Source organism: Saccopteryx bilineata, chromosome 8, assembly GCF_036850765.1.
Source record: "Saccopteryx bilineata isolate mSacBil1 chromosome 8, mSacBil1_pri_phased_curated, whole genome shotgun sequence".
NCBI lineage: Eukaryota > Metazoa > Chordata > Mammalia > Chiroptera > Emballonuridae > Saccopteryx > Saccopteryx bilineata.
In genome coordinates, this window is record NC_089497.1 from 60,810,189 (window position 1) to 60,823,824 (window position 13,636).

A 13,636-nucleotide genomic window follows, 5' to 3' on the forward strand; every position below is an offset into this window, starting at 1 on the left:
GTTTTTTTGTTTTGTTTTTCTCTGTAAAATGAGGAACTTCATATATGTGATTTCTAGTCATGAATGAGGGGAATGTTAAACTGTTCCCCAAACTGAGGATATTAAAAACCCCATAGATGAGTGACTTTGTTAGAAGTGGCCATACTTTCTTCTCAGAATATTTATCAAAATGTCAAGTAAACTTGGCAAAAATATTTACTCCTTTGAATAATAAATCATAATGTTATTTATGGGAAGGTTTTATATTGTTTGCTAGCTCCTAAGGAAACTGCTCCCCTAGGGGATATGGCAGATCCACAGGACTTTCCAACATGGGCCAGTTCTGCGCCCTTTCGACCATTAAGAATCATTTGAAAAATAAAAAATTATTTCAAAGAGGAAAAAAAAGTACCATTGCTACAATAAGGTGCTGTTATTGTGGCAAATATTGAGGCAAAAAAATACTTTCTTTTTTTTTTTTTTTTTGTATTTTTCTGAAGCTGGAAACGGAGAGAGACAGTCAGACAGACTCCCGCATGCGCCCGACCGGGATCCACCTGGCACTCCCACCAGGGGCGACGCTCTGCCAACCAGGGGGCGATGCTCTGCTCCTCTGGGGTGTCGCTCTGCTGCGACCAGAGCCACTCTAGCGCCTGGGGCAGAGGCCAAGGAGCCATCCCCAGCGCCCGGGCCATCTTTGCTCCAATGGAGCCTTGGCTACGGGAGGGGAAGAGAGAGACAGAGAGGAAGGAGGGGGGGATGGAGAAGCAAATGGGCGCTTCTCCTATGTGCCCTGGCCGGGAATCGAACCCGGGTCCCCCGCACACCAGGCCGACGCTCTACCGCTGAGCCAACCGGCCAGGGCAAAAATACTTTCTTATGAAACAAGAAATATTATTGAGATATTCAGGTCTTTTTTTAGCTACATAGAAATCTTTTTACTATACATGGTCAAAGTTATATAGAGAGATAAAATTTATCTGGTTCTGTAGCTTTAATTACAAGATATTAAAATTTTACCTCTTTGATAGATTTTTCTTCCCTTAACATAGGTAACATTTTTAAAAAAAACAAAACTAGAAATCTGTACAAGTACTAATTTCACTTAACTGTTCAGTATTTATTAAACTATCTGCCTGATTTCAAATGATACCTAGTTCTGTGCTCTGTTGTTAGTAATCTGGCATTCTGGGTTTGAGTGAGAGAGGCTAGTGATTTGAATTCAGTGTAATGTGCTGAAGTTTTGTTCACTAGACTATAAGGGATTCTGGGACAGAGTTCCATTTTGCCCTTGAGATTCCAAAGATAATCAGCAAAGAACAAAGTGAATAACGGGGAACACATTCCCCTCAACTCAAGGCCCCAGTGATATTAAGTAGAAACTATGAAATAAACTGAAATCAAGGAATCAATTACAAGAATTGAATCAGTTTTAATCTGTGGTTTAAGAGCAGACGTATGCAGTGCTTCCATGAAGAAAGAGAGACCCACCCAGAGGAATAAGTTTTCTCCATCCCTCCTTTTCTTTGCCGCTGACAAGCTCAGTGGTTGTGTACCTCCTTCCTTTTGGATAAATTTACTAATAGCCAAACAGCCAGGATCACTTGATTTTACCCTCTTGCAATTGCACAAAAATCCTTGGATCAATTCAGAGGTGGTAATTTCTGGAACTGATGCCCACAGCCAAAATGTACAACTGATTTTTTTTCTTCCTCTATTCCACTCTCAGCCCCTGGCTGTGTTTTAGTTGCGTGGCAACCCATCTGCTGTGATAGCTGATGTCAGCTCATTTTCACTTAAACTTAGCCCAGGAAAGTTTTCAAAACGGGCACTTGAGTTTGTATAATGCTGGGTAAGGCTCCAGTTTGTGTAACCCAGTCATAAAACTGCAGACTAATGGGCTTTGGCAGGCTGGATGGAACTGTGGATGTCACAAGGGATTAGCTTCTAGAACAATGTGGCCTTAGGGACTTTATTTCTAACTTGTAGAAGCTTATTAGCAAATGAGTCTCAGCCATAGTCTGTTTGCTGCTAAAATTCTCTGCACTTTAAAGGAAGAAGGAGTGTCCAACATTACCCTAATTCTGAATATTAGCATTTAGCCAAATACTTGGTATACAAATACTTTTTCTTTGAAAAGGAACCAACATTTTACCTAAGCAGCAATTGGGAGGAAAGAGGTCCTATGTATAGCAAGTATATGAACCAGTGAAAAATATCACTTCTTTAACCAGCAGAGGGCAGAAGGGAGTTTAGCTTTTTCTTACCTGTGACAGACAAGACAAGGCAAAACTTGGAGGGATGTTTGTAAACAAATTATCCCTAGCCCATTACTGCAGTGCGTTATTCTGCTTGTAAAGACAGGATCTGGCTAGTGTGCTCAGAGCCACTTTGATCCTGTCTTTGCAAAAGGATGCATAAAATATTGAGTTATTTATGTCCAAAAGGAGACGACAGTGTTGTACCCAAATAACAACACCTTTTTAATTGATTCAGATCTTAATTACTAACCACAATACAGCATTTTACGCTTTTTCCCATTTATAGTTATGGCATTCCAAATGCTAGAATGAAAGAGTATTTGAAATAAAGATGAGTAAATGATTTCATTATCAGATGTTTCTCTTTTAAAGTTACTGTACGTACATGTAACTATAAAATAGTAAATGACTTTCACAACTTCTGACTTCTGAGAAGCCAGTCTCACCCCTTTGCGGCCAAGCTGTGACTCACGGTGGTAGTATTTGTGCCTTTCCTGGTTGTTGGCATTGGCTTTTAAAAGGAACATAAACTTTCTGTGCTGATTTGTAGTGAAGGCTGTTTTTGCTTGTGTAGTATGCTGGTGTCTTTTTTTTTTTTTTTTGGTCTCTTTCTCTCCTTTGAGTATGTTAGTGTCTTTAATTTGGGTTCCTCAGGAAGAATCCCCTGAAATGGAGTTAGGATATTTATTAAGGAGCAGCCTTGGGCTCTGCACCTGTGGGAGGAAGGGAGGGGTGAGAAGCAGGGTCAGACAGAGGGAGAAGTTGGCTTTCCCTGCAGGTTGCATCAGCCTTTGCTGACTCTCCCATTTGAGGGTATTGGAAATGTACATTCAGGGTATCCTGAACTCTGGGGCACTCCTGCACTGATCGGGTACTGGAAGTGTACCCTCTACCCCTACCCCAAATTCAGGACATGACCTTGGTTGAGGTGGTTCTTTGCAGCTGACACCATCATTAAGGGATCAGGCTGACAGCACTCCCAGCAGCTGAGACAGTAAAGTCATTCTTTATTGAAGCTGGGTCTGGGTGCCTCATCCCAGCACCGTTTGTGTGAGAAACAGCCCCAAAGAATCGGGCTCACTGGATTTCCCTTGGGATAAATTGTTTAGACTCTTTCAACATTGTATAATGTATTGATTGCTTTAAAAAGAAAGTGGTAGCTTGCTATATTCCAGTCTGTCTGGAAGGAAATGTTGCTAAATGGAAGACTTTCTCATGGGTAATGAATGTGGTTTGAAAAATAGAATTTTAAAGAATAAAAAAAAAAGAACTTTTAAATAAGTGAATGTTAACTTCTGAAATACAGTGGTAACATGAATACCTATATATGGTTTATTTATTAGCATCGGATTTGTCCTGTGAATAACAAGCTATGTTGATTAAAGGTAATTTCAGTGACTAATAGAATTGTAGTATGTTGCCATCTATAGGGAAAAGTTGTTAAGTAAGTCACAGAGAGTGATTCTGGTAGTCTGTCAGATAACAAAGCTCAAGGAAATGTATTAAAGAAGACGGGAGGCTGGGAGGGTCCGTTTGTATGTTGTTCGTAGAACAGTCATTGCTCTCTGACCTTCATTTCAGCACTTCAGGTTGAAGCCCTGTTAATCCACCTAGCCGTCTATCTTTCACTCGTCACTCAGTGGTGGCGTGGGTGCCTCCGACCCTATCCTATGCCTGCCTCATGCCTATTGGAGACCCAGTTCTGACTCTCACAAAGCTCAGAATATCATTTTTTTTAAAAATCACATTGGTACATTACCACTCATCTCAGCAGGAAACTATACTTTGTGAAATTGGTAAGCTCATGATTTAGATGAGTATTCTAATTAATTTTTTAAATTGAAAGCTCCAGTTTTTTTCATTGGCAATAAATCAGTTGTTTTCATGAAGATAGGCTCATTGTGGTCATTTTTTATGAAAGTATCTATCAAAACTCGTCTGCATACCCATATTTTATCAGTTGTTTTTGTAAGTAAAAATGGTGTTTCCTGAACAAAGCTGCTAATTTAGGCCACAACTCACTGTATCAGTCACCTGAGGGCTTTCCTTAGACAGGTGTTGTGTTTCCACGTGAAGAGAAGTGTGAAATGGCCCCTTCCCATTTCCTCTCAGGATATAAGGAAGGTTGCTCAAGACTTAAGCATTTGACAAACTAATCTTTTTATTTTTTCTATTAAGGATTTTCTTGTATAAAATTGGATTTAAAAAAAAAATGCTAGTGTGCCTGACCAGGTGGTGGCGCAGTGGATAGAGCATCAGCCTGGAACGCTGAGGACCCAGGTTTGAAACCTCGAGGCCTTGGCTTGAGTACGAGGTCGCCGGCTTGAGCACGGGATCATAGACATGACCCCGCTGGTTTGAGGCCAAGGTCGCTGGTTTGAGCAAGGGGTTACTGGCTCACTTGCGGCCCCCCAGGTCAAGGCATGTATGAGAGAGCAATCAGTGAAAAACTAAGGTGCCGAAACTAGGAGTTGATGCTTCTCATCTCTCTTTCTTCCTGTCTGTCTGTCATTGTCTACCCCCCACCCCCACAGAAAAGGTACAAAGGAGCATGTCAGGAGCAAAGAATCCAATGACTCCTTGCACAGTTTGGACCCACTGCCTTTACTAACGCTACCTCCTCAGCAGCTTTGAAACCCCCCCCCCCATTGCTTTGACACCATCAGCTCAAGTGTCAACACAGTGAAAAAGCAAACAAAGTGTTAATAGTATGAAAAGAACTATGCCCTCACTGTCCCCTGAAAGGGTCCCACTTTCTGTGTCCACAGCCCACATTGACTTTTGCTGGTATAGAGAACCATTTTAAGCAGGGAGAGCACGGGGGAGGGAGGCCACTTTGGCAAGAGACCAGAGAGCTTGGCTTTGTATGGTGGCAGCAGAGATGGAGGACCGGAAAGAAAGAGCTGAAGCTTACCGAGGTTTTCATCCTGAGTGACTAAGTGGATGGCAACACCATTAACTGAGGTGATGACGGGGGTTGGGGTGGGGAAGAGGTTTATGAATGAAGATGATCCTGCTGTCACTGAGAGAACAATCTGTCATAATTCTCCAACTTAGAAAAGGAAGGATTCAAGCTGGGTCTGTGCAGGAGCCTAAGATCCGGTTTTGTAGTAATAATGAGTAGTGTTTTTTGGAATCCTAGCACGTTCTGTATTGATGCATAAGACTCCTGTGCCTGTGCTTCTTGTAATATTTCTTTCTTTTTCTGTTTCTAGGAATGGTGCAGAAGCTGGACCAAAAACTTCCCGTGGCCAATGAGTACCTGCTGCTGTCTGGAGGAGTTCGGGAAGGAGTAGTGGACCTGGACTTGGATGAGCTTAACATCTATGCCCGGGGGACTGACTACGACATGGACTTTACCCTTCTGGTGCCAGCCCTGAAGCTGCATGACCGCAATCAGCCCGTGACACTCGATATGCGCCACTCAGCTTTGTGCCATTCTTGGCTGAGCCTCCGTCTCTTTGATGAGGGGACAATCAGTAAGTGGAAAGACTGCTGTACCATCGTGGATCACATCAATGGCGCCACCAACTACTTCTTTTCCCCAACCAAAGTGGCCGACTGGTTCTATGACTCCATCAGCATTGTCCTGTCAGAGATACAGAAGAAACCCCAACGGGGGATGCCAAAGGTGGAGAAGGTAGAAAAGAACGGGACCATCATCTCCATCATCCTGGGTGTGGGGAGCAGTCGCATGTTGTACGATATTGTCCCCGTGGTATCTTTCAAAGGCTGGCCTGCAGTGGCCCAGAGCTGGCTCATGGAGAACCACTTTTGGGATGGGAAGATCACTGAGGAAGAGGTCATCAGCGGGTTTTATTTGGTGCCTGCTTGCTCCTACAAGGGTAAGAAGGACAATGAATGGCGGCTGTCCTTTGCCAGGAGTGAGGTGCAGTTGAAGAAGTGCATCTCCAGCAGCCTCATGCAGGCCTACCAGGCCTGCAAAGCCATCATCATTAAACTCCTGTCCCGGCCCAAGGCCATCAGCCCCTATCACCTGCGGAGCATGATGCTTTGGGCCTGTGACAGACTTCCTGCCAACTACTTGGCTCAAGAAGACTATGCAGCCCACTTTTTGCTGGGCCTTATTGATGACCTGCAACACTGTCTGGTCAACAAGATGTGCCCCAATTATTTCATTCCCCAGTGCAACATGCTGGAGCACCTGTCAGAGGAGACAGTCATGCTCCAGGCGCGGAAGCTGTCCTCCGTCCGCTCCGACCCCGCGGAGCACCTGCGCACTGCCATCGAGCACGTCAAGGCCGCCAACCGGCTGACGCTGGAGCTCCAGAGGCGAGGAAGCACCACCAGCATCCCCTCCCCGCAGTCGGACGGAGGGGATCCCAACCAGCCTGATGACCGTTTGGCCAAAAAACTGCAGCAGCTAGTGACTGAGAACCCGGGGAAGTCCATCTCTGTCTTTATTAACCCTGATGATGTCACAAGGCCCCATTTCAGAATTGATGATAAATTTTTCTGAACATTTTGCTGCCTTTTTTTTCTCCCCCGGTTCTAAAACTCTCATCATGGGTCGTGTGGTTTGTGACACTGTCTTCTGTTTCTTACATATCCAGCCTAGATTGGATCTGCTAAGAACACATTTTACGTCTCCTGTTTGTGCAGGATGGGGCAGGCTGTGAGACAGTATATTACTATTTCAAATTCTGCCTCTGGTTTTGTTTACTTTTTATAGTTATTGTCACATAGTTAGTGTTTGGGTTTTTGTTGTTTTTTTTTAGGAGAACTTGAGCCATAGATGAAGATGCCCATGAATTCTCTCCCCCTCCCCCCCTTTGATGCTTTGTACAAATTTGTTAATGGGGGTGGGGCAACAGATCTCTTTCTGACACATAGGATTCTGTTATTTTTTTGTTTTGTTTTGTTTGTCTTTTTTATTATTAATTATTTTTAAATGAGCTTTCATCACTACAGATATTTGCGAATCATTTGAACCTGGGAACTGCCTGGTATGTCAGCTGGATTGAATTCTAGTGACCAGCGGCCAGAGCAGTTTCTCCTTTTCCACCAAACAGTTCAGACTTTGAAAGTGATAACGCTACAGATTCTGTTCTGGAGCAACTTCATCGAATGTAATCGTCCTCAATCAGAACTTTGGAGGTTTTGGAGGTTGTATCTGACAACTTTCCAAACAGAATTAAGGTTTCCAAACAGTAGTTTTAGTGTGTGTAATTATTTGAAGCCTTATTTAAACCTTATTAAAAGAACATACCATTATAATTGTTATTTGCACTAATGAAGTTTTTTGCCATTGTCAGAGTTCCAATGTTGTGTATTTCAATATAAGTTGACATCCTCTGTTGAAATGCTGTCATTTTCTTCATTGAGCCCACTTCTCTCAATCAGTGGGATGATTCTTTTTGTTTGTTTAGTTCTCCTTTAATTATGGGCTCCCGTTTTGCCCTCTTTGATATTCCTGGTTCCTGACTTACTGAGAGAATTTCTTAAAACTTTATACCTGCTGAGTGACTTCACCTGAAGCTGGGAAAAATATATACTTGATAGAATGTGTCTTTGTAAGAATTCCTTTTGGGGTTATAGAGGTAGGCTGTTTTGTAACGTCTCTTTGCTTCTACTTAAGGGTTTTGAGGGAAACTGGCAGGAAGAATTTATAATCCCCAAAGAGAAGCTATCATGCTGTTTCCTATTCAAAAGCAGGTTTCGCAATACAGCAGGAACCAGGACATGACTGTGGGCAGCGGCCTTGGCTAGAGCTGTCTCATCTTTCCGAATGAAATGCCTGCCAGGGTTAGGTGCCACAAGGCATTGGCTCCGTTTCGGTGTGGAATCATTGCCAACTGTGGTGTTCGGGAGGTCAGGGGGCCTGCTGATCTCTCAAAGAGTGACCATGGTGTCTACTATGGAGAGGTCAAGCAATATTTTGGTTTTGATCTTGACTGTCCACACTTACAGATTCAATTGAAATCAGGCATATGCGGTCTTGGGTTTTTGCATGGGAATTAATGTAATGTTTATTAAAAAAAAATGAAATCATTCAACCATCTTAAGTCAAATGCAAAAATAATTGTAATAAAAGAAACATACTGGCCTTGGAATTTTGTTGTTGTTTGTAATCTTAAACTATTTTCTTATTAGTAATCTCAACAGTAATTTTCAGTCAAGTTGGAGCTTACTATTGTCTCTGAGGCCAGATGTTCGTGTTATGAACAACACCCAGTATTCTTTCTTCCCTTTTCCTTCTTTTACTAGTAACTACTTATCCTTCACATAATCTGTGTCCTTCTTGGGAAATAATTTTATCTCCAGCTCCATCCAGACTGCACCCTGATTGGTGAAGGCCAGTTTTCCTAACCAATCATTAATTAGGGGTTGGGCGTGGAATGTAAGCAGCTCCAGTCAGGGATGATTCTAGCTTGGGATGCTGGACAGAGCATGCTCTCTGAAAGTGGAGGAGGAAGCACTTGGCCTCTATCACTGATAGCCATCACACAACAGTGACTAGAGCCAGTCTGAGACTGAAACTGACATTGGGTGACACTACAGAGAGATGGGGCTGTAACATGAGCCGCCAGACTCCGTCCCCTGCCCCTCCCAAGTCTGAGGCCTCTCCTCCCACAGCACTTTCTACTTAAATGAACTTCTTTTAGCAGTTTGAATGTGGTTCAGTTCAAATTCATGAAAATATTTAAACTGGTATACCAAATTATTTCAGTATATTTAAACTATTTGAGTTGATGTGTGTCTCTTTTCTTTCTGGGGGTAAATATCAAGGGTATTTATCCAGTTTATTTAAGATGTGGTTTATGCCATCTGATTTAATTAATTCCAAAGAACAGCTTAGCCTCTATAACTAATAAATGTGTACCTGGTGAAGTCTGTTAAAATTTATTATACTTTTGCCCTGGCCGGTAAAGCATCGGGCTGGTGTGTGGAAGTCCCGGGTTCAATTCCTGGCCAGGACACACAAGAGAAGCGCCCATCTGCTTCTCCACCCCTCGCCCTCTCCTTTCTCTCTTATCTTTCTCTTCCCCTCCCGCAGCCAAGGCTCCATGGGAGCAAAGTAGGCCCAGGCACTGTGGATGGCTCAATGGCCTCCACCTTAGGCATTAGAATGGCTCCAGATGTAACGGAGCAACGTCCCAGACGGGCTGAGCATTGCCCCCTGATCGGCATGCCAGGTGGATCCCACTTGGGCGCATGCGGTAGTCTGTCTGCCACCCCCCACTTCTCACTTCAGAAAAATAAAAAATAAAAAAAATAACTTTAACTATTATGCTAAACTTTATAGGTTGAAACAAATTGCTGCAAACCACTGAAGTAGCAAGCATATTCAAAGTCATCGGCTCCTTTTTTGTTATTGTTGGATTTTTCCAATGCCATAAACGGGGAGGCAGACAGACAGCCACATGTGCCTGACCGGGATCCACCTGGCACGCCCACCAGGGGGCGATGCTCTGTTGCGACCAGAGCCACTCCAGCACCTGAGGCAGAGGCCACAGAGCCATCCTCAGTGCCCCGGCAAACCTTGCTCCAATGGAGCCTTGGCTGCAGGAGGAGAAGAGAAAGAGAGGAAGGAGAGGGGGAGGGGTGGAGAAGCAGATGGGTGCTTCTCCTGTGTGCCCTGGCCAGGAATCGAACTTGGGACTCCTGCCCGCCAGGCCAACGCTCTACCACTGAGCCAACCGGCCAGGGCCTTATCGGCTCCTTATAAAGTCAAGCATGAACTGCTATAGCTGTGCTTTGAACTGCCATCTCAAATACAATTAGCAAGATTTATGGTATTTTAAATGCTGTGTTTGCAGACCAAACTTTTTATAGGTGTGAGAAGAACCTAGCGATCCTCTTGGCACTTTTTTTCCTTTTTGCTAGTTCTAGTGAAGAACACTACAGATTTTGTTAAACTTTGTTGAAAAATCCAGGGGCCTCTGGGATCTAGTCATTTTAAAACCTTTTTTTTTTTTTTTTTTAATTCCTGGAATTGCTACCATTACTATAAACCTGCAACTCTTAGGCCAGACATTGCTCAAGTTAGGTAGAAATAGGATGTATGTAATCTGATATCTTTCCGTGTCTGAAACTTAGAAAATCGTTTAACTGCTAATCTTTTTTCTTTTCTAAAGCCCAGAAGATTGGTTAAAATCACTTCTGTTTCAAGTACAGGATAAATGCCCTTGAGGCTGGAGTCATGACTTCAGCATTACTTGTAACTGATTTGTTTGGTGCTGGGAATTTACAAGCTGTCACTCAACAGGTTTTCAATTCTCTGTTGAGAGCTGGTTTCACATCTGCTTTTGTCAGCAGAATGGAAGATCCAGAGATGCAAGTAAAGATTAATTTTAGAGATTGGATGAAGCCAATGAGGACATTTAAAAGATAAGAATATCTCCCAAATTGTACAGAATTGTTTCAGAGAAAATGAGAGGCAGGGGTAGGTGGCTAATTTGACCTTCAGGTGGAGATGTGAGGAAGCAGGCAGACAGGCCGCTCCTGGGGCTAGTGGAGTCTTTAGTGACTTCCGCCCCCTCCCTTATGTACGCGCACATATGCACACATGTTCGCATCACTGAGTAGGGGTTTTTGTAGGGTGACTGTTTTGGAACACTTCCTGGGAGATTTAAGCCCATTGGCTGGTCACAGCTAAGTGTTGATTATTTTGGACCTTGCTGAGGAAATTTCCTGATGAGTTCAGCCTTGGGTGGGATTGCTAGGAAGGAAAAAGGGAGCTTGTGCTTAGCTCTGGGGCCTGGGGCGCTTTGCTGCTTCCTGCTGCTCCAGAGCTCTGTGCGTTCTTTGAGGAAGTACCTGAATTTCTGTTCTAACCAGCGAGCTCTCTCCAGAGTCTCTTCCCTTGAGTTGTCCAAGGGCTGCTTGGATGGCTGTTTCCTTCCCAGCTGGTCATTAATGGGGGACAAGGGTAGATTTTTATTTCATACTCCCCATATGCTGACCTGGAGGGTAAAACTTTTTGCTGTTAGGTGGAGCACTAACTATTGTATTATTGATACTGAAGGCAGGATGGGCAACACTTCCTTTTAGTTATTTTGTTAATATTGGGTAAGAAACATATGTCTTTTTAACTGATTGAATTTATGTAATTAATGCTTCTCTAGGGGGAAAATAGGCAATTTCAAAATGTACCTCTTACAGCATAATTTCCTTAATAGGTAAACAAAGAATGTATGATCTGAACATTTAGAATAAATATTCGCCAGTGGAGAATTATTGACAACTTGTCTAAAAGTCTACCTTCTGTTAATTAGCTGAAAAATGTACTTGTTACTTTTTAAGAAAACATACATTGTATGTGGTAGAAATCAAGCTGTAATAATTTAACTCCAGTAATTGTATTTCTTCATTTTATGGTGATACCTGATTAACAGTACATTCAGAAGCATTATGTTTCATAGGCCATTTCCTATGTGGCACTGAACTTTTATACTAATGTAGTGTGGTCCTGGTTTCCTAAGTTTAGGTTGCAGTTTTCAATCTATACTTGGGTCCAGAAATTCATCAAACATCAGAGAACCCATATGCGCGTGTCTGCGTGTTCAAGAGTAATGCAGAAATTTCAGAAAAGTCAAGTATTAATCCCCAATGTAAAAGCACTGTTGTTCAAAGAGCTTTGAAGACATACTTAGCCTTATTTTGGTATGGCAGTTGAGATGAGAATGTTTGAATTTCTAGACCACTTTCCATTTCTTTTCAGGATGAACAGACTGTGTGTGTGTGTGTGTGTGTGTGTGTGTGTGCGCGCGCGCGCGCGTGTCTCAGAGAGAGGGACAGATGGGGACAGACAGACAGGAAGGGAGAGAGATGAGAAGCATCAACTCTTTGTTGCGGCACCTTAGTGTTCAGTGATTGCTTTCTCATATGTACCTGACCGGGGGTGAGGGGGCTACAGCAGGTTGAGTAACCCCTTTGCTCAAGCCAGCGACCTTGAGCTCAAGCTGGTGAGCCTTGCTCAAACCAGATGAGCCCGTGCTCCAGCCAGCGACCTCAGGGTCCCAAACCTGGGTCCTCCGTGTGCCAGTCTGACACTCCATCCACTGCACCACCGCCTGGTCAAACAGAATGAACGGACTTTTAATGTGACTTTGGTGGGGACAGCCACATTGATACCTGTTTTATCTGCCATCCTCTGTTCCCCCAATTAATCACAGAAGCTAATGGCTTCTTCGTGTTCCCTTCCTTTCTGGCTTTCTCAATCTAAGATTGCCTTTGTTGCCAATAATCTCAATTTTTGACTTATAAATTTGTCTATTTAAACACCTGAAATTAACTAATGATCATTTATGACTGATAAATGGGGTTTTCAGACCGAGGCATGGGCTGCGAGGGACGTTGGAGCGGCAGGGGCCCCTCAGGCGGGAGCAGGGAAGGGCCCTGCTTGGGCCGCTCCCTCCCCCTGCTCCTCCGTTCACTCCAGGGCCGCATTGTTCTGAGAGCTCCTCAAGGCCAGTCTCGTGGTCAGAGGTACAGATCTCTGTGCCCTCTGCACAGCTGTCTTGTGACATCTTATAAAGCGATGGCTTACAAAGGGATTTTACTGGAAAATTGAAACTTTTTTTTTTCTCTTGGGTCACTAAATATAGCTTGAGCATTGACCTTCATGAACTCTCACATCAGTTCTGTTCAGCTTTTTTAGTACAAAAATATTGAGAGAAAGCCATTCAGGAATTTGCATGACAAAAAGGTAAGACTGTATTAGGTATATAATCCTCTTAAATTTGGTTTCTACCTACCACGTGGTACAAATGTTTGGGGCAATGTCTCCCATCATAGTCCTGTGACTCTGACAAGATCACAGCACGACTCCAGCCAGTGAGATCCTTCCTTCCTGTCAAATTGACCTTCTAGTCATCTTGTAGTTTGTTTTTTATGCTGATAGTGTGGAGTAGTCGGAAAGTATAACAGAGTAGGACAAAGGGACATAGTCCAAGAGTGGTTTTCTCATCTTCACATGGAAAGTCCTAGCCTAGAAGATCTCTAAACTTTAGCATTGATTGCTTGTTTATTTTATATGTATTCTATGTCCAGACTCAATCCTCTACATTGTCTTAACAACAACTATATAGGACATAGAAAGGCCCTAGGTCATTACATGAAATTTCCTGTTTTTTACCTACCTTACAATATCCTGCTGTCTTTTGATAAACACAAAAACCTCATGCTTCAGCCTCTCCTAGTTGAAATTCTCTTCGACACCCCTTTTTCACTTCCCTATTATTAGACAATCACTGTCTTTTTAAGTATTCCTACCAGCCAGCCCAAAATATTTTGACAAGCTTCCTAAGATTTATACTATAAAAATTATAGGTACCAAGGGGTTTTAAAAATAAGTTTACAGACTGCTTTTTCAAACTACATGTTCTAATTCTAAAATACTATTATGCAAGAATATTCTTTCATTAAGACTC

General features: G+C 43.0%; 1 protein-coding gene across 1 annotated transcript in view; it reads left to right on the plus strand.

The window, feature by feature from the left end:
* The window catches only part of MB21D2 (Mab-21 domain containing 2), a 126,127-nt gene extending 119,404 nt beyond the window's left edge, over positions 1-6,723 (plus strand). Inside the window, exon 2 of the mRNA XM_066241400.1 lies at positions 5,456-6,723. Coding sequence (XP_066097497.1) covers positions 5,456-6,720 — 1,265 coding nt within the window. The 3' untranslated portion in view covers positions 6,721-6,723. The remainder of the gene's footprint in view (positions 1-5,455) is intronic.
* The last annotated feature ends 6,913 nt before the right edge of the window (positions 6,724-13,636 follow it).